The sequence below is a fragment of the Styela clava genome, chromosome 9, assembly GCF_964204865.1.
Source record: "Styela clava chromosome 9, kaStyClav1.hap1.2, whole genome shotgun sequence".
Lineage (NCBI taxonomy): Eukaryota > Metazoa > Chordata > Ascidiacea > Stolidobranchia > Styelidae > Styela > Styela clava.
In genome coordinates this window covers 20,181,406-20,209,298 of record NC_135258.1, presented here as the reverse complement: position 1 = coordinate 20,209,298, position 27,893 = coordinate 20,181,406, and the positions used below count along the sequence as shown (strand labels likewise).

Sequence of the window (27,893 nt, the reverse complement as noted above, 5' to 3'; positions counted from 1 at the left end):
GGCTATTTTTGAAAACACCTCTTTTATTTCCGAACGTAAAACATTGGTAACCCAAACAATGCATAATATACATTCCTTAACGAATTCTCAATCTGAGAATGGCTTCGATTGTTTTGCGATAACGTCATATACTAGAGTAGTAAAAGACCAAGTGTGTAATCGTCTATGGCGCCTTTATTCATTGATATCTCCTCCCAGTTGGTTTCGATTCAAAATGGCACTAATAGCTCGTTTAAACGGCTGGCAAAGCGCATTTCGGGGAAGAAAAAAAAAACAAATCGTCTGTATCACATCTTTGTATACTACATCACTCGAAAAATAGTTTTACTCCAAAACTAGAGCGCGGGCCACTCGAAATGCTTCCGCGGGCCATGGGTTGGACGACCCTGCCCTAGAGAGTCAGTTGAATTGCGTTTTGGTTTTTAAAATTTGTCATTGGGGTATCTGACCTACGCAAGATATAGTATACGAATGCATTTCCAATCTAAACAAAAGTCAAGAGGCAACATCATAAAAAGCAATCAATAGTTTTTGGTTTGCATCACTTTATCAGAATAACTGTCGTCGTTTTCATAAGGAAAATTTATAATATATATAAATACAAGTTATTAGCGACAACTCGACGGTCATATGAGTCTCTATTCCAACGAAGTCCACGGTGATCTCAAAAATGTTGTGTCCCATTTGTTCCACGTCTCTCACTTGTCCCACGTGTACCCTACGTGCCCCAGTTATACTACGTATCCCCCTCGTGCCACGTTGTAAACGATCCATCTATGAATCTAGGTCTTTGGGGTTAGATGTCGGACTTTTACGTGTTTACACGTTGTCATATATTTTGCCGCCGCATGCATTGTGCGCTGCATTGTACCCAATTATTTTAGTCTTATTATTACACGCCCCCTTTTGATTGATTACAACCGCACTAAATTAGTAATTCTCCCTGTTGTCTGGAGTCGTTTAATCTTTACTATGGTCATACACATCACGTATTCGACGTGTGGGGATGTCGGACATTTCTTCGTAAATTGGACTGTCATGCGTGTTGTGAACTATTGCATTCTGATTGTATTTGATTTTCCTGGTTGCCCCCAATGTTTTTTTAGCAATCAGTTTATGTATTGTGACCTTAAATTAAGCAATTGTGTTTACCGCCGTTTCACGCCTTTGTCAGCTGAATAAAAAAATGCAGATTTTATGACTATCTTGTTCGTGGATTAAGTTGATACTGGGAGTAGCTCGTTTTTACGTTTCCGTTATGTCCCGTATATGCATTTCGGGCTATTAGAAGACGTGACATCAAGTGTCTTGCGTGTACCACGTGTCCCAATTGCTCCGCTTGTCCCAAGGTTGTGAAAATTGTCAAATAAATGAACTATACCTGATTAAAGTATTGTAATTATTATTCATAAGAAACATTGCATAAGTCGTATAATTAGCGAGTTATTAATTAATTAGCGATGGGACACAGGGTGTCACTGTGGAGTAAGAGCGCTGTTTTGGGAGATCCCCTAACTTTCGATCGATAAGTCTTCGGTCTCTGACCGATATTCTCGTTTCGGAGTTACATAATTACAGTATAAAACCTATCTCCAGCCAGGAACAAAACATGAAATAGTTCAAGTGAATGTATTTTTAATGAAAACCCCAAAATACGTTCTAACAATATATGCTAAGATACTGAGTTTAAGACCAGCATACGAAATGAAATGAAACAAACCATACCCAGAATTTCAGAATTTACACTGTATTTTGTTGAAAAACACAAAATACGCTTCATCAATATACACTAAATACTGAGGTTATGAATTTTGAATCAGCATAAGAAAACACTGATTCTAATGAGAATTTTCTTAATTCATAATTTTTAACCAAACATTTGTAATTCTCAGTGAATACAAGACTTTAATCTAGCTAGAAAGTGTAGAAGAGCACTAAAACAGCTACAAAAATGAAAGATTTGAATTCAGAAATTTCAAGTCAGGACAAGAAATATGTACAAAAGCCGCAATGATGCTGTGTTTGGGTCTAAGCTTGAAATAAAAAGTACTAAACTTGATAATTGCTGAAATTTGATTATTTCAATGGGAATGTAGTTAAAATTGTCTGCTTGGTGAAAGAATGAAAAGACAGATTCCCAGATTTTGATCATGAATCACAATTGAGATTTCGGCGATTAAACCTTAATACTGAATTGGAGATTATTGCTTATCTAACAATTCTATTAAAATGATGGTATCAGTCGGGTGAATCCACAAGCAAATAGCTCATGCTAAGAAAAATAATTACAAAAAATATGGTGATGTATAAGAATTATCAAATAAAGACAATATAATGAATTACGCTCCAATAACTATCTTGGAACGATTGAATTAAATAATTGAGACCTACAAAGCGATATCAACAAATTTTACTGTAGAAACACGTACCAACAAATTAAGATTAAAGAAAAAATCTAAGAGCATTGCATTTATGTCAATTCAAGCTTTTGAGGCTAACTGGATAAGGAATTACGAATACGATTGTCAACACTGTTACAATGAGAAAAAAAGCAAAATGGACCACTAAAATAATAAAGCAAACCAACTCAATTATATTCAGCATTTAAATGCGTTTTGGAAGAGATAATAAATATTGTTGTATTTGAATGTTTCACGACTAAATCTTATAGCAATTCAGTCCTGACATTTCAAATTATATGTTTATGAATATGAGAAAGAGTCGTGAACGCGGTTACAAAATAAGGAACAAAGTTTCCACAACCAATCATAATGGGAGAAAAAGAGAGAGTAGCAAGAGGAGAGAGGTATTGAAAACTAATTTCAAATGCATTATGATGGAAAATAGCTGGTATAAACTACCATAGGTCAGTAACATTCGGGAAATGCTGAATACAATAGAAAATTAATAGGAAATTAATAAAGGATGGTGAAATAGCAAAAGCCAAAGTGAGGTCCGATATGAGACTTAACACAATCAACCTACAGCTCACGTACTTGTACAAAAACTCCAGTCAAATAATGTACATAGGCACAAGGACTATTGTCAGCTCTAATTTGACTTAAAAAGTACAGCTTATCTCAATCTGTTTTCATAGACATTTGACTTACAAAATTTGAAATGTAAAACTTAGTGTTTGATTGGTCATTAATCATACAAGATATCTTTAACATTTTGTCATGTATGGCTCATTTTTCTCATACTGTCATATGCAGTTTTGCAGCTCTTAATTTCTGCTTCAGGTTTTCTACGTCTCCTGGGCACCATTCAATTGCGCATTCACCAAACTGAAATAAGAGCCCTGCAATGCTAACAGTTCATCATGTTTTCCGAATTCGACAATGGTGCCGTTTTCAACCACAGCGATGTTGTCTGCATTCTTCACAGTCGATAAACGATGAGCAATAACAATACATGTTCTTCCTTGTCTTGCTGCATCCAAAGCATCTTGCACAATCTAAAAATATCAAGTAGTTTTTGTAAAAATGATCTGAGCTTGGATTGGTGGAATAGCCCTTTGATCATTAGCAAGAGGAAAATTTGCTCAAATTTTAGGAAACGAAAGTCATGCTTGTGGGTGCGTGTGAGCGTGTGTGAAATATTTCAATTATTTTAGGTGAGTGAACACGTACCACATCTTCTTGGCAAAACCTTCCATCTTATATACATTCTGTACGTTTTAAACCTTATCTAAGGTTTTGTTCGCTCTCCTGATTTCATAATCAGTTTTTATTTATTTATTTTTAGCATTCATTTTATTGTTTTGCTGATTATGGAGTCGAAATAAACTTATTATATTATTATTATTATATAACCCCAGTATGTTAAAGCATTAGCTGAGCACTGAATTTGCTAAAAAGATCAGTGGGCAAACGTGACGGAGTAACAAGCGTGACAGAGGCGTAAAAGTGTTAAAGTGTATTATATTAAAGAGCGATTTTTTTCTCAAAAATAAACATCCAAACAATAAAACGATCCATATGTATACTTCTTGCCCGAAAACTGCACATTTTTGTTTCATAGTTGGCATCCACAGAAGTTTATTTGCATACATTTTGGATGGAAAAGTAGCAAGCTTGTTGAAATCTATTTCAACTTAATTCTTGAGTTATATCGTATATCGTGCAGACAAGAGGATGGTAAAATTTCATAATCTCTTACTTTTTCACTTTCTGTATCCAAAGCAGAAGTAGCTTCATCCAGAAGAAGAACTTTGGGGTTTCTAAGTAAAGCTCTAGCAATGGCAACTCTTTGCTTTTGTCCTCCTGATAACTGGGTTCCTTTATCTCCAACGGATGTATTGTATCCCTGTAATTAATATATCGAATGCAGTTTAGATTAGAATATATTCACACCATATGCTTTAAAGCAGAGGTGGCGGCAATGTTTTTGATCTAGGGTCAAAATTTTTGCTAAACCGGCGGGCCACATAGGTGTGTCGTAATAAGTTACATTTTATAAACATTCTTAATAAGTTACATTTTATAAACATTATCTACAGTATTTATTACAAAAGCAAAAGTGGAAAACAATAAGCCTCGTGGCAAAATTAAATTTAATCGCAATCTCAACAAATACATTGAGCTATTTTTTTAGCTAAAACATCAAAATTTGGTGTGGTTTGGTTGTGGATGCATCAGGCAGGCCAGATTGAATTACCCAATGGGCTGAATTTGGCTTGCAGACGGCATTTTGCCCATGCCAGCTTTAAACAAGGCTTGGTAGAACCATCCACTTATATCTAACAATATGTAAAGAGTTACATTTATTGGAAGGACCAAAATCTTTTTGGTTCATCATTGCCTACTCAATTTATTACACCTTGGGCGAGGTTGTAAGCATGGGGCGAGAAATTGAGATGTTTACCCCCTTGTAACATTCAAGTCTAACACATCAACTACTAGGCCTAACAATATATTATAAACAGAGCAAGTTTCATATCACAACGCACATAAAAACAAATAAAACCGAATATGCTAAGATTTATATCTGTTATGATAAGAATGAATAATCTTGATTAAAAGATTCCAAAATGTATTTGTTTTGAAAGAAGTAGCAGGTTCACTACTTTCGCTTATTCTGACAGTCAAATTCATCTCACAAAAACTATGACAATGACAACATAAATTTTATCTAACTAGAACAGGTTGACAAAAAATAATACGAAAGAACCCACGTCAATTGGAATAAATTCTACAGAAAACATAACTCTTGTGCAAAGTATCCTAGATTACTGAAACTTTTGTGTACAATTATACACAAACATAAGTTCAAGTGTTAAATAAATTTTTTCATTTTTGTAGAAAGAATTAGGATATGGGTTATGTTTTATTTTCCGGGTAACCCTGTAAATAACTACACATTACACTTACATCTGGTAATGTTTCGATGAAATTATGGATATTTGCTGCTTTCGCTGCTGCAACCACTTCCTCCATCGATGCAACATATGTGTTATCTCCATATCGAATATTATCAGCAATCGATCGATCAAACAAAACTGGTTCTTGAGACACGATTCCCATCTGTCGTCTCAACCACGAGATGTTTAGAGACTTATTGTCTTTGTCATCCAGCAGCTAGAATTATATAAATACAGTGTGAGCCTGAATTATATAAATACAGTGTGAGCCTGAAGAGCTTCAAACAAATAAAGTTGTCAAAAATATAAATTGTTGTCATTTTCATAACTGTGTATGCACAAAGTTGATCACCCTCTTCAAAGCATGTAGAATATCCTCTCATACAAATATTCATAAGGCCCTTGCTTGAACAAAGATTTGTACAAGATGCCCCTGATATGAAAGGAGCTGCCTTATTTTGAATTTTATTTATTTTGAATATTTCCTGTTCGGCACTGCCCCCCTTGGGTGAGGTGGAGGGCAAGGGATTTGAACCAGAGATTTAACCTTAAAAGTATATCGCTTCAACCACTAGCCTACCACCCCATTTATAATGATTAAATGTGTTGATCAGCACAATTGCATTCTTTAACTTAGCAACAATATCTACCTATATGATTAGAAGGGGAATTAAGACTCAATATTTCTTGCAAACATACCACTTGTCCTTCTGTTGGGTCGTAAAAACGTTCAATCAGTTGGATACAAGTAGATTTTCCACATCCAGACTGCCCAACCAAAGCAATTGTCTGTCCTGGTTCTACTGCGACAGACAAACCTTTCAACACGAGGAAATCTGGACGAGTTGGATAATTAAACTTCGCATTGTAAATAGCAGTCTTTCCACGAGATGATTCCTGAATATAACATGAAAAAATAATGATGAATCAATTTGCAAATATCTCAAAGAAATCTTACCAATATGTAAGGTGGGTCACAAAGTGGTCCACCATCCAAGTGTTAAATAAAGATATCCAAAATTAACAAAGCCTTATTATAAGAGAATTATTTTCACTATAGGTAATTTTTCAATATTAAAAATGTTAAACTTGCAAATGCCAGCCATATATTCATGAAAAATGAATGCAAAGATATACTTACCGGCGTCTCCCCTTCTGGACTGTAACTGTCAATTTCAGGAACTCTATCAAGAAGTTTGAACAATCTGTTAGTAGATATTTTAGCTTGAGCGTAATCTGGTGCAAAAGAAGAAGTTTGTCCAACTGCAAATGCTCCGAAAATGACAGCCATGAGTACCCTGGTTAATAAGAAGACTTGGGTTACAATTATTCGTGGATTTCAAGACAAGGGGGCGAGAGATATTTTGAATAAAATGACAAAAAAATGGATGGTTTTTGAGCTGGTTTACTGATCTGATCAAACAAGGTATTAGACAAATATTTTAACAAAAGGTACGGGGTGCAAAAATTGAAAAATATATGTTGTCTCCAGTTTTTTTTAAGTTTCATCCTGGGTTAATGTCCTTGGATTGATATCATGTCATCTTTTCGTTCAGATGTTTTAATTCAACATTGTTTTGTGGTAATAAAATCTTTCGCTGGTATCTAATTCGGAGTATGACGATTTTTTGATTTTGAATATTCACAGTAATAGCGTTTTTTCGAAATCTCTTATGCATGCTGACATATGTGCTTTACCTCATTCCTGATGTGACAGCGAGATATCATAATAATCTAAAAATGTATGCTTCTATTGGGAAGCTTTGCTATGAGTTCATTCAGTTTTATTGCCACATTCAAATAACAAAGAAACTGAGTATGGAAATTTAATAGCTTCAATTTGGCAAATCACTGGAGAAGTATGTTTCATTGGAGATACATTAAGTACATTGAAGTTGTTAAATTTTTCATGTACCTACCAATGATTTTGGCAACATTTGATTGTATCAGATTTGGAAATTGCTTCAGACTACATACATACATACTATCATGATTTATGATTTTCATGATTACCTATTCCATGTCTACTATTTGTAGTGTGAAGGTGGAATTTGTTCAAAGATTCAGAACAAATGTACATTCTATGAATATTATTATTCATCTGCTCATTAATTGCTATTTCAAATTTGCATCTACCAATCAAACATCACTTACTTATATACATTGTCAAATGACATGACACCTTCTTCAACAAGATATGCACCATATCTGAATGTTGCAGCATATGCGAAGAAAACAATACATTGAGAAAATCCAAAAGATACACCATAGAACAGGGCTTTTTGTTGAGATTTACTGTAAAATACAAAACAGCAATTAAAAAATATTGAAAATGATCATCCAAACAAAGTAAATTTAGCAGGTTCCTCTACGATACCAGTTCAAGAAAATAAAAACCATTCTGACTGGGGTGACGATCTTATTTCTTATCAATTACCTTGTTACTAAAGTGACTTTACTAGTTTTTTCGTAGTATATTATGAGATATAATCAAACTAATCCAGTTCATACCTGAATGGGAATACCAACGCCTCCTTATATTTATCAAACATGTATTGTTCTTTCGTGAGAGAAGCAACAGTTCTTATGTTCAATGTAGCTTCCGTAGCAATGGAACCAGCTTTTTCATAAGCTTTTGATTCTGTTCCAGACTAGAAGAATTGCAAAAAAATTGGAGTGATGCAAATTTTGAAGTTTAGTAATATGGACAACTTATTTTCATAATAACTAAAGTTCAAAATTTTCAGAGTAAATTATGTCGTTTGTTTAGGTTTTGAATATTCAAACTATCATCAACATTAAGTTTCTTTAAATATCGATCTACACAAAGATTTCACCATTTATATGGCCAAACCAGTATTTTAATTTACTGTATTCTTTTTTTAAAAAACATTATAAAGCTTTTCATAGTGTTTTACTGATGAATTAAAAATACAACAAAAGTGGCACAGATTTGGTAATATATTCACAAATTGGTGCTCCGGAAGTGTATGTACCAATATGGAGGTAACTAATTTTGTTCGCCTACTTTACATCAAGTTGTGTAAAGGGACTAAAACCTATGGGCAGGAGGTATATTCACTTGGCAAACAAAGACATTCCCCGAACTCGTAATAGAACTAAAATAAGGAAAATTGTAATAAAATTATGGCCTAACCCTAACCTGTTACACATACTAATACCCACAAATTAGCAAAAGGTAATGGACTTCAGCTGATTTTCTGCTTGTATGAACCAAAGCATGCATGCACAATCAGTATCTCTATTCCATAATACAAATTATATCTATATATTGTGATGTAAGTTACCTTTCCAGTAAGCAATCTCATCATAATGAAGCCGGCGATGATCATGAAAGGAACAAAACATAATGTGATCAATGTTAGTTGCCATCCATAAGCAAAAGCAATTCCAAGGGCGACACCTGGAGATAGGAATTGTTACAAAATTTACCTGACGTATCAATCAAATTGTATCATTTTTTTAGCTTATATTGGTATTTAGTTAGTAAAAATTAATAAAATGAATATATTGAACATGTTTTTGAAACAGTCTCAAATACATAACTCGTAAAAAAGTCTACTTTTATGGTTGATAAAATTTATATTTATGCAAAGTATTCAATCTATGACTGATACGAACCTCCAAAAAACCCATGCCATATTTTTTGCATCCCACGTAGGTCGCGATTGTGCCAACCCCAAAAATTCTCCCTGGCTGCACCCCCATTATTGTGTATCAAATATTTGAAATCTCGATTAAAATGCTAATGTATATACCTAAAGCACATATGTTTTGGATGACAGTTCCAGCTCGGACTCCAGTACATCCTTGCACTCGTGAAGCATCTGTTGCCAGTCTTGTAGTCAATGCACCAGTACTGTTGCGATGATCATCAAAATATGCAATATCTTGTCTCAGCATTGCTCGGAATCCTCTTGAACGTAACCTACTTGTCAATTCCTCTCCAGATTTAGCGAAAGAGGCAGCCTGAAAATAGACACAAGTAGATTAAAATGATTGCTGGAAAGTACAGCATGAGAAGCATGACCAAATTAGTTTTCAATATCTGACCTGTATCAGATTAGCGATGAATGCTGCTGCACCAATAGCAACAAACAGCAGAGCATATAAACGAACTTGATCTTTCTGGTGATCTATATTATCAGGTTCTCCAAATATTCCAAGGATGCCAGAAAACAAAATTGCAAAACACGGCTGAATTCCTCCATTGACAGCCGCAGCAAAACATCCGGCTACATTAAAAAAAGAAATGTTAATGATAAAAAATGCAATTAGAAAATAATCCACAAACATAAAACTTCAAGACGGGTGGTGCGATGGAGGCATGCAAGACTGGTAATGAAGCTTATAGATTGTAAAAAAGTATGGGCCCAGCTGAAGACAGTCTGAAAGACTAAAAAATGCCGGACATCCTCAAATAAATCTTGGCGACTTGGCGTAGATGAAAAACCTCCATCACTATTCCCACCATATAACTGGGGCATCGCTGGGTTAAGCACATTCTCTCCCACAGCCCTGGGATGATGGTTGATAATCATCCAGGTCCCTCATTTGTTCCACACCATATAATAATGTGTAACCCATAACTTGGTATATATGAACGTAATGCTTGATAGCGAATGCAATTGAGACGAAATCTGTCTACTGACGGACATGATTAAGCATGTCACCTACACATCGTTTCTTTATGCATTTATGCTGGTGTATCCAATGTGTATAATTTGGTGATTTTTTTATGAGATTCAATATATTTTTGCACATTAATCCAAATTTATTTTTGTAACATTTTTGTCTGCAAACAACTAACAAATAAGCTAAAATCCTACATATAATAAATCCAAGTTCTGGTTTGTTGAGAGCTACAACTCTGCTAAAGGGAACTTCAGGTAAATCTTCCTCTTCTTCTTCTTCATCCATCAGTACTTCCTCATCTTTTCCTCCTGATTTTGTACTTGATTCACTCAAAACACGTTTTCGTTTCGTACTTCTACGTTTTGGTGCTGATTTGATTTCGTCTGCAAAACAAAATATGAAAATAGTGTAACTTCTCCTAAAAATCACCATTTAGAATAGGACAGTCCCTAAACATGGGAGTTATGATTTATGATACATGCCAATTTAGAGCGACTCCCTCCAAAAAAACAGACCCCATCTCATTTAAAACATATTTTAGGAAAATGTAACTTTTGTGAAAAGAACCCTAGATCACTGGAACTTTTGGGTACTATCATACACAAACAGAAAAATCAATTTTCTTTATTTTTGTTGTTGTAATTAAAGAATTTGAAGATTTCTATAATTTTTGGGTCACCCTGTAATAATGCAATATATACTAGAATAATACATCTCAAAGTAAACCCTTGACTTGAAATCGACCACCACTCAATCAAAAGGAATGTGCTAAAATATTATAGACACTTTTTAAAGCAAAGTAAACAATACATCATTATTTCATTCTTATAAATTTATCTGCCAGAGGCAAAAAGTGAACAGTAATTCATTATCCTTATAATTGGATACATTTTCCACATGTGAATATTGGAAATCAAAACAAATTTACGCAAAACACTCCAATACAATATAAATTATTATGATGCATGCACCTAAAGATAACAACACTTTCGTGTAGTCTTACCTTGCAATGGTAAATTGTCTATCTCAGCTACAGGAAGCACCAAGAAAGTATAACATGAATAATTTAGATGTGAGAAAAACATGTGCATGAAAGAGAGTGTACATGACATGTTTCACTTCACATGATAACAAATTGTATGTTCTATATGTGTTATAGTCCAGTTATTAGGGAATCAACCATATGTACCAAATGAATGCAAGCTAACCATAAAAAGAGACTGCTAGAAATGAATCATGTATGGTGGTGCGTAAAAATGTAGCATTCAATTATAAAATTTTTAATTCTGCAAAAACTAAAAAAATTGTAACAGATTAAGTCATAGCGTTTTACTCTGTGGCGCAATTATTTAACGAGTTGCATTCCTGGAATAAAGTAGCCGGAGGCATAAAAAAAACTGCGGACTTAAAAGGGGAGATTATGACAATAAAATACTTTAATAACTTACCGGTTTCCTTCTCTTCTTTCTTTTCAACTGTAATTATAAAATAAAAAAAATGGTCATGATTAATATAATGTATAGCCTACCTATGCTTTTTTGTTGCCAAGATACATATTTGTATTTTTAGATGATGCACTGTTGTAATGCGGTGATATAAGAATGAGTCTAAAATTATAATCATACGTCTTTGAATTCAATTACTCTAAAATGCAGATTCGTTTTGCTACTCATTAATATTTATAAGATGGAAACCTTCAGTTTAAATCTTTCTTGGTGTAAGTGCTTGTCACGGAGCATTGAATGTATTGGACAAAATTTTGCGAAGTTTTATTTCAGTGTTATAGTCATTATAATTAGTTGTAAAAAACAATCTCAGGCTTACCATCTTCTGTGCCGTATGTTTGCATGTGGACTAAGTTTTGATAAACTCCATCTTCTAATTTCAGTAATTCATTGTGGCTTCCTTGTTCCATCACCTTTCCATCACTAAATCCAATGATAACGTCAGAGTTTCGGATTGTCGATAAACGATGAGCAATAACGATTGTAGTTCGTCCTGTGAATGTTAATAAAGTTTAATCACTATTTTTTAAAACTGGATTAAAATAAATTACACCTCTATTACTTTATCAGATGATTATATTTGACTTCAAATATAAACTTCCTACATTCCCCAGTCCTATAAAATATAGCTATAGATATTACTCTGAATTTTGAGTTGTTTGAGATTCGTAGTAGTAGATTTGAGAAGTAAGGTTTTACTAGTTATACAGCATGTGCCAAACAAACAAACATATACCTTGAGATGCCTTCTCTAAAGCAGCCTGCACTATGGATTCGCTTTCAGTATCCAGAGCAGAAGTCGCCTCGTCAAGCAGCATAATTTTAGGGTTACGAACGATGGCACGGGCAATTGCGATACGCTGTTTTTGTCCACCACTCATTTGTGCACCTCCTTCTCCCACTAGAGTTTCGAATTTCTAAATATAAATTGAGCAATTTACAACTGTAAGTAAATCACCAGTTTATTTTATATGAGAATAGACAATTCATTGTTGTTTTCAACTGAATGCAATTTTGATATTACTATTTTACTAAGCAAATCTTCAAAACTATAAAGGTATTACCAGCTAAGTTCAAAGAAACCTTAATCTCAGGCAAGGATGTGAATAAATTAGGACATCAACTAAAAAGTTTGAGTAGTGAGTTTCAAAAAAAATGGATAACTTATCATTTCAATTTCTTCAGTGCACCAAAACTAGGGGTGGTAAATTTGACAGGTTACTAATCTGTGTCAGGTATGATGTAAACTGGCTACTCCAAAACTTATAATATATACATCTTTACAGACTTTCAATCTAATAAATTTGGAAATACTCTGATATAAGAAGTACCGGTATTGAAACTTGAAAGAGTCAATGCTTTGTATGTAAGTAATTGAAGTTGGAGAATCATATTTCACATTACAACTTACAAGGGTTTTAAGACAAAGGGGAAATGTTTAAATTAAAAAAAAAATTATACAAAGAAATTGATGCTTTTTAATTAGTTTGCAGCCAAATTTAACAGAGTATTTCAATAAAATGTTATACATTTCCTTATTCTCTCCAAATTGTTTTTTCCGAGTCTCATACTTTTGGTTCGAAGCACTCGAATAGTATTTTAACCTACGTTTGGAAGCTTCATGATAAAATCATAAGCATTTGCTTGTTTTGCAGCTTCTTCCACTTCTTGATCTGTAACCCCATCTCGTCCATATTTGATATTTTCTCTAATGGTTGTATCAAACAAAATTGGTTCTTGTGACACAACTCCAATATTTTCACGCAGCCATCTTGTGTTCAATGTTCTAATATCATGACCATCGAATTCAATCACTCCATTCTGTTGATATAAAATTATATAAAAATTACTTATCTTGAATTTTTTTATCCATCTGAACGTGACCTGACCTTCATGAAATACTACTCTTTTCAAATTGAAGACACAGGGAGTTCATTGTGCTTCATATGTAATAGAAATTCAAGTTTATTTTATCCAACCAGTAAATAAAAATTAAGAAAATAAACACAAAAAATACGAGAAAGAAAATTACAAGATTTGCTGGGGAAGGAAAGTCGCGGGGAACCAAAGCAGCAGGCCTAGCAGTTCAACCTGGTTCCTTGCATATTACTAGAAATCAATGGCTACATGCTTGTTGAAAAAATCAGAAAGAAGCAGCTATAATTTGTTGTAAAATTTGAAATGATTTCAGTATTTATTTTCAAAGCAATAATGTAGCTATAATGTGGCATTTATATTTTATTGAGTAATTGAACAAAGAAAATTTTGTAGGAATTATTAAACACAACTATGACAAGCAGTCTTTTAAAAAGATATGAAGGCTATATATGGTAGTGGTAATTGTGGTAAAACAGATCAGGTGACAGAAGGAGAGAATAATTCAAATACCAGGAAATGTTGAAAGGTAAACAAAAAAGGAGAGATATGTGAAAAAAAGGCCAAATTGTCCAGTCATGTCATTGTAAAAAAATAACACTTTGACCTAGTTGCATAGGGCACTATTACATCACAGCAGGTAGTAAAATACCACTAATAAAGCTCATAAAGACAGTATGGGGCAATTTTTAACATGACCTGGCTTAGCCCAAGCCTGTGACATAACAGCTCAGATTTATCTGTGATGGTTATTAACGACTCTAGCGCATTGTATTATTAAACAACATAGATAATATACTTCATTCTACCAATGTCACACACTTTTGCGTAACAAGACCGGTAGCAATTTTCATATGAATGGAATAGAATGCCTCAGTTATTCAGTACCATTTTTATGTATGTATTCATGGTCATTGTAATGTACTTAATTAATCAAATAAATTCATTAAAACCTTACATTTCTACTAAAATAATTTGGTAATATTTTTAATTTACCCCAGACGAAGGTCAAAAATACATGAAGAATCAAATTTGAGATTCAATAACATAAGTCATAAGCATAGATTAGGGATGAGATGATTTTGATGTTTTAATTTGAAAGTAAGGTGAAACTGATATTAGTTATAAATAATAGTATAAATTTTTTGAAATCCTGAATATTACTAAAATACCAATGAAGTGGTTACCCAGAAAAGTTAAGAGCTCATCGTGTGTGAACCTTCAGTATATGACCTAGCATACAACTTACAAGTTACAACAATCGTAAGAATACTATTCCTAACGAAGTCAATAGTCGTATAGACAATCAAATAACCAGGTGGATACCAAGCAGTGAATATCAGTTAAATTATTGCAGATAATATGCTACAGGTTAATAACAGCTCAATTCAGTAAATATTTAAAATGACAAATTGAGCAAACAACCAAAGGACATTGTTACGCAACTTATAATTAAAAATATTAAAAAATATCCTTCATCTTATCATGAATCCTATATTTATTTTTCCGCGTCCATTTTACATAACAATGCAAACAATAGAAATTTATACAGATACAGAAATTATTTTGTGATCATGAAAATCACAAACAGAAAAAAAATCCGCGACAAATGTGTATTACAACCACCTTATTGATTTTATAAGTACTGTAATTATATATAATTAGATTTAATACAATAAATTACCTGAGGATCATAAAATCTTTGTATCAGTTGTACACAGGTACTTTTGCCACATCCACTTTGACCACACAATGCGATGGTTTTTCCAACCTCAGCTTTGAATGAAATTCCTTTCAACACCTGAGGAAAATAATCATGATAGATTGCAAAGTTAAATCAACTGGAAAGATTTTGAGTCGAAGAAAAACTTCTATTATGAAAAGAAAAAGAGGGGGTGAAAGGCAAACAGATAAAACATTCAAATTAGTTTTCATTGCGAATTTCTGATAAGTTTTCAAATTAAAAAATCATATTCTGAATTTTTTATGAATAGAAAGTAGTATTGTGTCAAAAATGTTTAGATTAGGTTTGTAAACCCAAAATAGAACATTTTCCAGTTAAAAGTGTGATTAGGAGGTTAATCCTACAGTTATTCCATCAAAGGTATGCAATGTGTAAACACAATAAACTGAAAACCATGTTCACCTGCACATCAGGTCTCGATGGATAAGTGAAGTCAACATTTTTAAACTCAATTTGACCGCTAACTTGTTGTGGTTTATGACCTTCTGTTGAAAATGAATCAATCGGCGGTTCGCGATCAATTATCTCAAATATTTTCCCTGCTGCAGCTGTGGCAGCAGAAAAATACTCCATGTTGCTTCCAGACTGTAAAAAATTTATTAAAATGAATGGATATTTTGTTTTAATTTAAAAAGAAGATTATAAAGTAATCAAAATATAAGAATGAAACAGAAAGAGAGAGATAGGGAAAATATTAGAGAACCAAGTAAAAATTTTAAACTAAACAGTTTGTTTTTCCTACAAATCCTGAAATCCAAATAGTAAATTTTAAAAAAAATTCTGAATTTTTGAAAAAATTCGATTAAACTCAACAAAATTTTGAGGTAAGGTCAACTTAAACGCTATAATTTTAATAGATGTAACTTAGAAATGCTTAGATAGGAAAATACAAGTATTGGTGAGGTAGAAGGTTGCCTCCCTCGTCCCTCCCCCTAAAAAACAGGACCCAGGTCATTTTGTACTTATTCTAGAGAGAACATTGATTACTAAATCTTTTGGATACAATCATACACAAACAGAAGTTCGGGTGTTAAATAAAACTTGTGTGTATAAATAAATATAAAAAGGGGCATATATATTAAAAAATCTTGGACTAATAAAACAATGATATAACAACATAAAATAGGATAAAATCTCCTTTCGGCTGTGAAAAAGTATACAAAATAAATAGTAAGCACTTTTCATATATATCAGATGAGATAGCTATATTTGGTATATACAATAATGTTTGCTATAAGCACGGGACAGAATTTTGATGGAATACTGAAGGTGTAGGGAGAAAAATTCCTTCTACCTGATTTAACATTTCATAAATATTTCATATTAGATCAAGTAGAAACAAGTGATAAAAATGATGTTTTCGTTAGTGGGAGTTGTACAAAGTTCAAGAATGCAAAAATATTTGATAAACATCAACAAAAATTTTGAATGTGTGCTCAACTTGAAATAAAAAACATAATAGATTAAGAAAGATATCACCAGATAAGTATAAATTTTCCCATAAGCTTGAAAACTTTAAACAATATATAATCAGTATTAACCATCCAAAGATAATACAAATGAAATCAAGCATTTAACATACTTATGTCAAACTAATAAAATCTGATATCATAATAGGAGTAAATAATTTGAATATGCAACAGCTTTACAAAATCTGAGAACCAGGACAAAATATGGTTTTCAATCAAAAATTTGCAGTGGTTCAGCTCACACATCATTTGATAATGTATAAATAATCGGTACACCGTTCAGTACAATGATGTAGAATAAAGTTGAATAACAATAGAAATATTACTTGTCCAAGAGCAAAAGCTCCAATAAGAACTCCAAAGAAACAAGTCAACATATTTCCAGTGCTCAATTCGCCATCAAATATTAATGTGCTGCCGTACCAGAAAGCAAGACCGTAAGTACTGAACAGAATAAACATGACGACTCCAATTCCAGATCCAGATATTGTGCCTTTTCGTATTCCAGTTTCTTTAGCAGGAATCAAATTTTCATCATATCTGTAGACAAATTTATTCTTCTTGCACATGTGCTTGAGTGGGAGTTGGATTCCATTTTTAAGTGCACAAATGAATTACAAATTCACACAGTATTTGAAATCAACATGCAAACTGACTTATGCACAGTCACCTACAGGGTGACTCATATGAAAACAGAACCATATTCCAAAGAGAATAACTTTTGTCCAACGCGTCGTAGATTACTGAAACTTTTGGATACGATCAAGCAGTTTGAATAAATTTTTTCAGTTTTGTTAAGGCAATTAAAAAATCCATGGGTTCTGTTTGTTTTGCGTCACCCTGTATTTGTAAATAATTATGCAAATTTCAATTATTACCAATTTATTTGAATTATTCTGTGCAAATTATAACAAAAATTATTCAAAAGAAGTGTGGGGAGAACTTGTTTTCTCATAGTAAAGGATTTGTCGTCTTTTAATATACCAGTTGACTTTAAAATATCACTCATTCGAATAAAAGTTGGGAAAATGCATGGGAAACTTTGCACAATCTTAAATATACAAAGTGACACAAAGAGAGCTATTCTAACACAGTACTGGTAAAAATTGATTATCAATTGGGAAACACACTGATAAGAAATTTATTAGAATCACAATACAAAATGACCACAACTGAATATTTATTGTCTATTCCGAATACGTTAAAAAATAATGTCTTGAATGTGGAATATTGAACATACTTTAAAATGAAGCATAACATGGACATTAGCACAAATCACTGTATCTTTGTTGAAATTTATTTTATATTGTAGAAAAGTTGGTTAAAGTGTTTTCCTACAGTTATCAGTAGTTAAATAAATTTAGATTGGTTTGAATGTTAGATGCCAATTTCACTGAATCTCACATTATTCTCAAAATAACAATTTGATTGTATTGAATATGAAGAATTTGAATGTATTCGAAGATTCATGTTATTCTGAGTATTGCGAATTATGATCACTCCTATTATCAAAAAATTATCGATAAAATAAATGATATTGCAAAAAATCAATGCAAATTGCCAGTAGGTACACAAAAACTGACCAAATAAAGAAGTAAAACCTACTTAAATTGAATTACTTAAAATTAGATTTTGACTACGGAAAAGAATTAGACAAGGAAAGATTAGAGAGAAAAAGAATTTGCAAATTATCAAAATAATTCAAGTACCTGACCAAGTGAAAAAGCGCCAATTAGGACGCCGAAAAAAGCAACGAGTAGGTGACCGATGTTCAACTCGCCAGCCAGTACAAGTTCAGATCCATACCAAAATGCGAGGCCATAAGTTGCAAACATTATAAAAAATACCAATCCGATACCAACACCATTCATGGTACCCTTCTTTATCCCAACAGTTTTTGCATGTGAAAGATTTGCAACATACCTAACATGAATTAATAAAAGAATTACATATGGAAAGATGATTTTCAAGAATAGATTAATTATGGTACTACAAATTATCGTTTGGGACGCCTGTGCTGTTTATAAACAAGAAAGAATAACCATGTCATTTCACGAAAATAAACCTGATGTCAGAATTTCATTCATTTCATTTACCAGATAAAATATCGATATCATTGTCAACAAAAATGCTGCAAAATAATTGGAAAATGTTTATAATCGTCCAATTCGTAACATAGATTGAAAATGTTATGTTAATTCGGTCAAAAACCTAATTAATTAATCATATTAATTAATTACTTTGTTTGTATAAGCAGGTTGATTTCAGGAAAAATTACCAGTTAATTAGACACTAACCACATTTGGATATTCAAATACAAAAATCTAAACAAGCATTTGGCAAAATTGTTTTCTACATATTTGCAATTATAATTAATTAAAACTTGGTGTATTAATTCAATTATACGAGCAATGATTTTTTATAAAAACCTTTCACATTCTTTTTCCTCTCCTCCAAAAGCAACAACAGTTCTTATGGAAGAAATAACTTCCTCTGCCACTGCACCAGCCTGTGCATATGCCTGTAATTCTTTCTTTGTGAAAGCTGTAGCGATCTGTTATAAAAGTTATAACAATGAAAAAATAGCAGTTGGTGCATCGTGCTAAGCATTAAGAATATGTTTGCCATCACGCCCCTAATTACCCTGTGTGAATTCACTGGTTCAGATTCTGTGCTGAATAATTCTCCACCACCAAATCCGAGTATTGGCTAACTAATCCCATACCCGACATGGACTGGTGAATCAAAATGATTAGGTAGGCTATTTTATCGACTTTCCTCTCGCCCTGGATAAATATGAAATCCTACCTTAGTGTGGCATTAATTAACAATAACAATTTGGTTTTTTATAAAAGTTAGATAAATGAATCTATCTTACTTTGAAGAGCATAGCAGCAGAAATTCCTAGTAAAGGTGAAACTGCAAGGATAACAAGAGCCAACTTCCAACTGTAAATGAAGCCAATGACAAGACCGGCCAAAGCTCTTGCAAACATTTGAATTGAGATTGATACTTTGTCGCTTATTCCATCTTGAATTTTTTGAATGTCACTGTTTTGATAAAAATAAGTTGCAAATTGTAGTAAGGCATTCAAATAGTAGTAGATTTCAACTACGAATGAACTAACTTGAAGTTAGAAAAGAAAGTGAATAACTACTTTTACATAATACCCAACTATTTACATAAAACTATTTTTATCAATTACACAGCTATTATTATTGAACTTCAGGTCAAACTGGAAATGTCTGGCTGTTAGTTGGAAAAAATCAATGCCCATATTTGAAAAGTTAGGGATTGTAGAATCCCAAAATTTCCTTTTGGCGTACTCTGAACAGAACTATTTTACATCATCATGACATAAATCTAAATTTCTCTTTGAAAAATTGCAAAATTTATGGTATAAAAGAGAAATTCGTATTATTTAATTCTAAAAATACACCCATTTCAAATAACACCAATAGCCTATACAAATTCATTTAAACTGGACTGGACAACCCTAGTGATTAGGACAAGCTCAATTCAGTAATCCTAAGCAGTAAGCACTCAACCCAATGCGTTATTAAAATGTTAAATTAAAATAAAATCAGTTTATTTTGCAACATAACTCACTCAGCAAGTCTTGTGTTCAATTCTCCAACTGAATTCAAATCAAAGAAACCAATATCCTGACGCAATATACTCTGGAAAAACTTGATACGAATTTGACGAACTTGTCTCACAGCTTGAAGCATCCAAAAGTACACCTGTGTGTTCAAATTAAATGGTTATGAATTTTATGATGAATATTATGAAAAAGATATCAAATCCACTAAATTTTAAACTTATTCTGATAACAAGATACCGTAACCATTTTCTTTACTGAAAGATTGATTTCGAAATTTTCCACTACAGAATAGATTGGTCGACATAAACACCAAATGATGCTATTATTATTAACTAATAGGATATAATACAGACTTTGCTTATTAAGCTTAGTTTCACATTATCTTTTTTCACTGACCGATTTTTATTTCATTCATACAATTACTTAATGCTCCCAAATATTCTACCTTGAAAAGGAATTTTATTGTTTTTGAGTAGAATATTTTACTTTGTATTTGCATGTACTATTACGATATTACACACAAATTATTGTAAATTTTTCAAGCCATGCAAAATCCAGAGTGTGCGTTAAATATGTCACTAGATAATGATCCTTTAATTAATAATAATTAGGCATCTGAGTTTGTCTGCATATAAACTTAACAATCAAGCCAAGTTTTTGAAGAGTTGAAAAATAGGTAAAGGAATGTATTACAGTTGGGAACCACTAAAATATAATATAAAAACCAAGTGTCCAGTTTACTAAATGATAGGAAAAGATTATTTTGTGATCGACGAAACAACAACAGAAAAGAATATTATTTTAAAAAACATGCTTTAAACACTCACTATTCATACCATGCACATATCTACATAAGTCATGAATTATGGCTTCATGATATTACTTTATTGATTATAAAATATTTCTCAACATGCAGTTGGTCTCGTATCTGACTACAAAATACAAAAACATAATTAGTAATAATTGATTAGAAACATGCATGTCACTAAAGTGACTAAAAAAGTAAGGCTGAATGAAATTGATAAATAATTGAAAATTTAAATTATGACTTAGCTTCAATCAGAGTTGATGTTGATGTAAATATCCAGACTCATTTTTAATAGCCATTAATTAACCAATTATTGAAAAATTAGAAGTAACATGGATTTATCACGCGCATTGTGTCTCATGTTACCTGAATACTGGCAAAAACCAATATGATTATTGCCAAATATACATAGTAAAGTGAATATCGAGCCATTTCCGAATTTAATTCTGTCCCATATTCCATGATTTCTTGTGTGAATTCACTGTGGAGATGAATAAACATAAAATAAGCCATACTGAAGAATCCTTAACATAACGGTTATGGTGTTGAAACGCATGCATACCTTTCAATCACACTTAAAGAAAACAAGAAAATCGGAAATTTTTATAAAATGAAAATATTTTTAGAAATGCATTAAGTGTGATGAGAATAACCAGATCTTGTTCAGTAATTCCCGAGGAATTCGTGGATATGGTGACCAATGTGTGATTATCTTGATAACCAGAACCTTTACTGATACATACTCATATAACAATGAACAATGCAATAATGACACCTATATATTAGCAAGGAGTAAACCAAAGAAATCATGCAAACCAAAGGAAATTGGTTCAATAAAACATACCTACCCTAACGTAAACTTGGAAAAATGTGGGAAAATATTAAAATAATTGGTAAAGGTGGAAACTAGCTGTTATTACCTAATTCTACTTGTATTGTGATCATATACTAAATATATGTATCAAGTCACAGAGGCAATACCACCAAAGAAAATAAAGCCATGGCAAAATTAGAATGAAGAATAAAGTTTATACGCTACTTTAGTTATAGAATATTTAAATAATCACCTTGATAGGAAATTGGGACGATCAAATACTTGTGCCTATTCACACATTTTAAGACAAAGCTATTGGAAAGTGATTCTACTCTCATTAAATGGCATTGCAACACAACATTTGGGAATCTCCTGGTTAATAATCTAGGGAACATATTGGGTTTATATCATATAAGCACCCAATTTCTGACTTTGATAATAACCTGACATATACCGGTAAATAAATTTTGTTGGAGCTTGCTCTATACAAGGATCTGTAGAAATAGATACTCTGGCATAAAATCTGGATGATGCAGGTGAAATTTTTTAGTTTGGATTATATTTCCACCCAAACTATACTAAAATTAAACTATAAATATTTCTAAGTTAACCTATAGTGTTAGTTAATAAGACGAAAATTCCATGCAACAAAGGTAAAAACGAGCATCAGAAAATGTTAATGCTAAATGAACCAGGCAGATTCTTCATGTCACCAATGAATACCTGAATTGCTCCTGTGAGCCACACTGCCGCTCCGATAATGGTGAAATATATAGCAAAATCATTCATACTAAGACTAAATTCCTGAGCACTTTGTAACATCTGATTGAAATTTCTAAATGATCAACATAACATTGCAAAAATAAGTGGTCGTGTATACTGAAAACATCTATTCAAATTTCTTCACCAGGCTTTGATGAATTTCTCAGAACAAATGATTGTTTTTCATACTGAATTTCAATTACCTGAGATTGGAGATGGTTGTTTGGTCTATAAAAACCATCATGTCAAAAATTGTATATCGTAGAAAAACAGCCACATTTTTTTTGCATTTTTCAATTTATCGCATTTTGCTCTGGACAATGCTCTGTGCAAGTAACCCTTGTTAGGTAAGAAGCTGCTATGGTCAGGAGGAACCGAAATCATTTCAATTTCAAAATTGCATTTATCACGCCCTGAGTGAGATGACGGGCGTAGGATTTGAACCTGTGATACTAGTATGTTCAAGTATAACGCTTAACCATTGGGCACTTAACCATACTCAAATGAGTGAATTGAATAATTGAGACCTTCTATATTACAGAAATCTTCAACACAGAAGCATTTCACAGAAGAAGCTTGTTTTACTCCTACGATTAAAAAAAAATCAACTTACAAAAACGTAGTTACATTCGGATCAATCACGCCTTGCTGAACACATAATGTGTAGTTGAAAGCACATGGTTCATATTTTCCATAACTGACAAAACTATTGGTCATGTCACCAAAGAATATAAACATGACCGGCAGAGATGCTCCATGGATGATAGCTGATATTGTTCCGATCAAAATGTAGAAGTAGTCCTTGCCAGTAGCAAACCGAAACTGAGAAAAGGAGATCAATATTAAACAGCATTGATATGGTGCAGCATTTTGAAGACATTTCGAAAATCGTTAAAACAATATATATTTCTTTTTATAATTTTCACTTATAATAAATTTATTCAAACAATAAAACTCATAGGCTTACAATTCCAAAATATCCAATTTCAGAAGTATCATCTTTTATGTCTTTGCTTTCTGTTTTTCCATCTTTTGTTCTAAAACAGATAAACATTTGATGTTTTAATTGCCATAAATGGGTGTTCAAAAACAATCGCCAGTTTTAGTGTGGGATTGCTATATTCATATGAAATAAAATTATACCATCGTTTTGCTACTAGCAACAAAATTTTTTTAAGGATACATGCTGATCAATCCAAATAAATTGTGTACATAATCAGGCTATATATAAGATGCACATTCATTTCAACATTTATTGACAATCAATAACATAGCATATATATATATATATATATATATGTAGGCCTATATTGTATTCATCATTCAGATAATACAGTAATATGAACAATACATTCAACAAATCTAATATTTGTTACTGTTGTAGACCAATGACTATGATTGACAGGCATCAGAAATAACATATAATAGTAATTGCATTAAACAAATTAAAATCTTCAGATCTTGCAGTTCCCTGTGGTTTCAAGATTATTTTATATTGGTGTTGAATCAACAACAGATCACAATCAGACAATAGCTTGTCTTATCTAATCGTACAATGACTTGTGCTACTAAAATGGACTTTTTCGATAGCATATCAGCTCTTTTCACCTTTTTTTCTTATCAATAATTTCAACTTCCTCTTCTAGAAAAGCTCGTTTTTCATCACCATTTTCTACATGGTCTGTTTTATTAGGTGCCATGTTTCACCTCCGGTTTTAAACTGAGGTGAATAGGACCAGTGATATCTAATTTCTAAATTAGCTAGCTACAAATTGTTGACAGATAGGCAAAAATCAATTACAACCGCACTATATTCAGATATTCCGACAATCTATCTTGCATATTATTAAACTGCGTTTGTTGTTTGTGCCATATCAGCGTGATTTTATTGTTATTGTTAGGTACGCAACATACTCGCGACCCAAATTGGGTAAAACGAGATGGAAGCTTTTCCTAATGCTGTAATGACAATTGAAATTTGTAGATGCACGAAAAAGAACCATGCCGAATCACATAATGCCACCAACACGTCGATGCTTTTGAGTCAAATCACTGAAAATTACATCGCGCAAATGACACTTCATGCAAATTCACTCGTCATGGACGAAACGTGCGTCTAGTACTACCACTTTCCATCTCTGCCTTCTAAATAGACCATCTGCCATTTATATTATCAAACAGAAAATTTTGAAGGTCCTTTCATCAATCGATCGCTTCACGAACGTGTATTTTGTCGTGTCGAAAACGATATATTGATGCTACAGATTTTACTAAGTGGCGCAATCTGTACATTATTTAGAGCCGACCACACATGCTTTATCGAAGAAAGAGTACTCGATTAAATGTACATTCTTGATATGGTGGTTCAGCCTAAATGCGACAATTGGTTGTTTTTTTCGTTTTCAATTGGTGAAATTAGCATTCTAATATCGTATTTTTATGAAGAACTATTTTATCACACATAAGAATTATATTTTACCACTGATAATACACCACAAGATTTTGATACTCTTCTTAAAACATAGGTCAAATGGAACTGCCACATGTTTGCGAATATAAGCTTTGTCGCACAGTAAATTTATTAATAAACCGCGCAATACGCACGTAAATAGCCTTTGGCCAGCGTGGGTCATCAGCGCGCGGTTGTAATAGATCTCAAAGACACTTCCGCCCTTCCGATAACCGCCTAATTTGTTATTAACGAGAGAATATGGAATATTGTGCAATATACAACATATTCACGCCCCATAGTGGATAAAAACTGTGGAAGCAGCTGTATTGCACCAGGTTTTCTATATTTTAGCTTATATGAAAATAGCACATATATATATCTAGGTTCCATTACATTTGAACCCACGTACATTGAACCCATGACAATTTCACCTGTATGCTATTGCACCTATGGAATTTTTTTTGTTTTACGGATAGTTAAACCCATACTAACCCTAACCCATGGGTTTTAGCACCCGCATATAGATTGAACCCGTGGATATACGCATGGGTTCAAATGTGCGGTCACCATATATCTATATATACAATTTTTGTTTGTCACAGCTCGGGGTGGGCGGGACAATTTTTTTTACAAAATACGTTAAAATACTACAGAAAGACATTTGGGTTTCTGTCTATGGACCTCCTGAAGTAGCCTATGCGCACCAAGATGACGCACACCCTGAACTCAGGTTGTGTACCAGGTTGGGGTACAGGTTATGCGACATCTTGGTGCGCATACTTCAAAAAAGTAAGACTAGAACTATAAATTGAAGGTTCAGGTGAGTCAGTAACTGACAGCCAAACACGGTCGGATACACGGAAAATGATCGCCAAGAAATAATTAAATGAGGTCACATTGCTTTCACCAAATCTGCCTATCCAAATTTTAATTTTCGATAAAATATTAACTTACACTGATGTCCCATTTGAAGTAGCAGTTTCGTAGTTCGGTGGGGGTGATTCATCTCCATTCCGTTTCATTCCAACCACCTTTACTTGGATTTGATCTTCGTCCACGTTATCCTTATATTTCATGACGGTATATTGTCATTAAACTTTGCAGTGCAATTTTTTATTTATAGAAATTATGTTAATTTCAGAAGAATATCTACAGAAAAGTCTATGTATCAATATAAAATCAACATTTTTGAAAACTTTTTAGGAAATTAATTTGAAGAATCTTTCTCGTGCTACGATGGCAAGTCGCGTATGCATTCACACTGCACACCAGCCGAGGAAACGATTAATAAAACATATTATGAAATACCGTGCTAGACTAGAGAGCTTGCTCCTTTCGCTTTGTATAAATCGTTCCCAGAGGGATTTGAATAGTCCAAAAATTTCAGTAATATGACGGTGGTTGTCTGGCAGAAATATGCGAAGTTTCCAGCATGACATTATTACCCAGAAGAGCAAAAATTTTCAGAACCTAATTATGTAAACAGAAATGACTGTATATTTATCCTTTTAATTTTTTTTAATAACGCGAAAATAAACCCTATTTGTACGTACATCGGCGAAATATTTCAAACACAGTGGTCTTTCATACCTTTTCTAAATTAAACAGGGGCATTGCGCAAAGGGCGGTTCTGGTTCTCCCGTGGTATCTTGACGGATGAATGGGAATTATTGTGTATAGACACAAACTACAACTTTCATCAAATCTTCGCAATACAAGATGTTAAACATCAACATTCATATATATGCGCTATGCCGAATGTTTTCGTTCGTTAGTTTGAATTTTCTATTTCTCATATGAACTTTATTAAGAAAGATGTAATATAAAGATAATAATATCGAATTATAAAATAAATTTTAATTATTACTTTGCATTAGATAGTTTTCCAAAATCGTGACCTGGCAAATGGATTACGACGGCCAACAATTCGATCAATTACGGCCATTGTGCGAGTGTCTTAAATAACGAAGTGAGCATTATATTAGCAATAGTTTCAAAACATTTGAACTCAATTAGATAGAGCATTGCATTCGCATAACTTACAAAGTGCTTACATTTTGAATACATAATTCATTTTTCACTTTGGGATGTGGACTGCAAGAAATTATTCCGATGTTTTTTTCAGCATATATACCAGCGTTGTATATTCTTAAAATAAAACTACTCCACAACCGAACTCAGGCGATCTTGTAGTTAAGTTTCGTGGACGTTACTTCAGGGTCAGCCATGAAGAGTAGGTAAACACTCTATGAGACAGCTTACCTGGATGATACAGACTCTCAGATCATTTGGGAAACTTAAGTTAACCTGATTCAAAGCTTTTAAATTTGCAACGCGCCATGACTAGTCTGCCTTAAACACTTGAACAACAGTTCAATTATTTGGGTAACAAGACTTAAGATAAAACTGACACCTTAGCGTCCTAGCCTAAACGTTCTCAATAACAGAACAACGAATTTTCTGAATATGACTTCCCATCGGTAGCAATTCTCATCCAATTGTTTTGACCATTTCGCAATTGTTCGCATTAATCCCCTGCGGCGATGCACACACAGCTTGCTCGTTAAAAATGTAAAGTTAAATATTAATGAAACTTAAATTGATAATTGTTTTTATAGCGCGTTGCTTGGCCTCATTCTTCCCCGAGGGAACTTAAAGACAATGACTGTATAAGGTACATAGCATTCTTATGTCGGCCATTTCTGCTTCAATTCATGAAGTTCCGTTTATACCATTTACCCAAATACTTCCTAATCAAAACTGATGGAAAAACTATAGACCTTATACCAGCTACTGTTGCTTGCTTGACTCGCACAGTAAGATCAACTCCAAACAGATGAAA

The 27,893-nt window shown here is 32.9% G+C and overlaps 1 protein-coding gene across 6 annotated transcripts; it reads right to left on the bottom strand.

Annotated features, from left to right (window-relative positions):
- Positions 1 to 1,764: 1,764 nt before the first annotated feature.
- On the bottom strand, positions 1,765 to 26,226 carry LOC120339682 (ATP-dependent translocase ABCB1-like). 6 transcript variants are annotated; one of them, XM_078116519.1, is made up of 26 exons: positions 26,006 to 26,226; positions 23,567 to 23,636; positions 23,213 to 23,421; positions 22,561 to 22,672; positions 20,221 to 20,354; positions 19,490 to 19,661; positions 19,041 to 19,165; positions 16,938 to 17,151; positions 15,545 to 15,727; positions 15,083 to 15,199; positions 13,132 to 13,344; positions 12,260 to 12,440; positions 11,843 to 12,016; positions 11,467 to 11,493; positions 11,022 to 11,048; positions 10,213 to 10,401; positions 9,437 to 9,618; positions 9,142 to 9,352; positions 8,671 to 8,786; positions 7,874 to 8,013; positions 7,517 to 7,657; positions 6,504 to 6,660; positions 6,062 to 6,259; positions 5,373 to 5,579; positions 4,162 to 4,308; positions 1,765 to 3,457 (listed from the first exon to the last, which is right to left on the bottom strand). In XM_078116519.1, the coding sequence occupies exons 1-26, from the start codon at positions 26,125 to 26,127 to the stop codon at positions 3,248 to 3,250; spliced, it is 3,978 nt and encodes a 1,325-aa protein (XP_077972645.1). In that variant the 5' UTR covers positions 26,128 to 26,226; the 3' UTR covers positions 1,765 to 3,247. The 6 variants fall into 6 exon arrangements, with proteins under 6 accessions (XP_077972645.1, XP_039263788.2, XP_039263789.2 ...); XM_039407854.2 differs by lacking the exons at positions 16,938 to 17,151; positions 22,561 to 22,672 and adding exons at positions 18,321 to 18,534; positions 21,390 to 21,504; XM_039407855.2 differs by lacking the exon at positions 22,561 to 22,672 and adding an exon at positions 21,390 to 21,504.
- Positions 26,227 to 27,893: the final 1,667 nt, after the last annotated feature.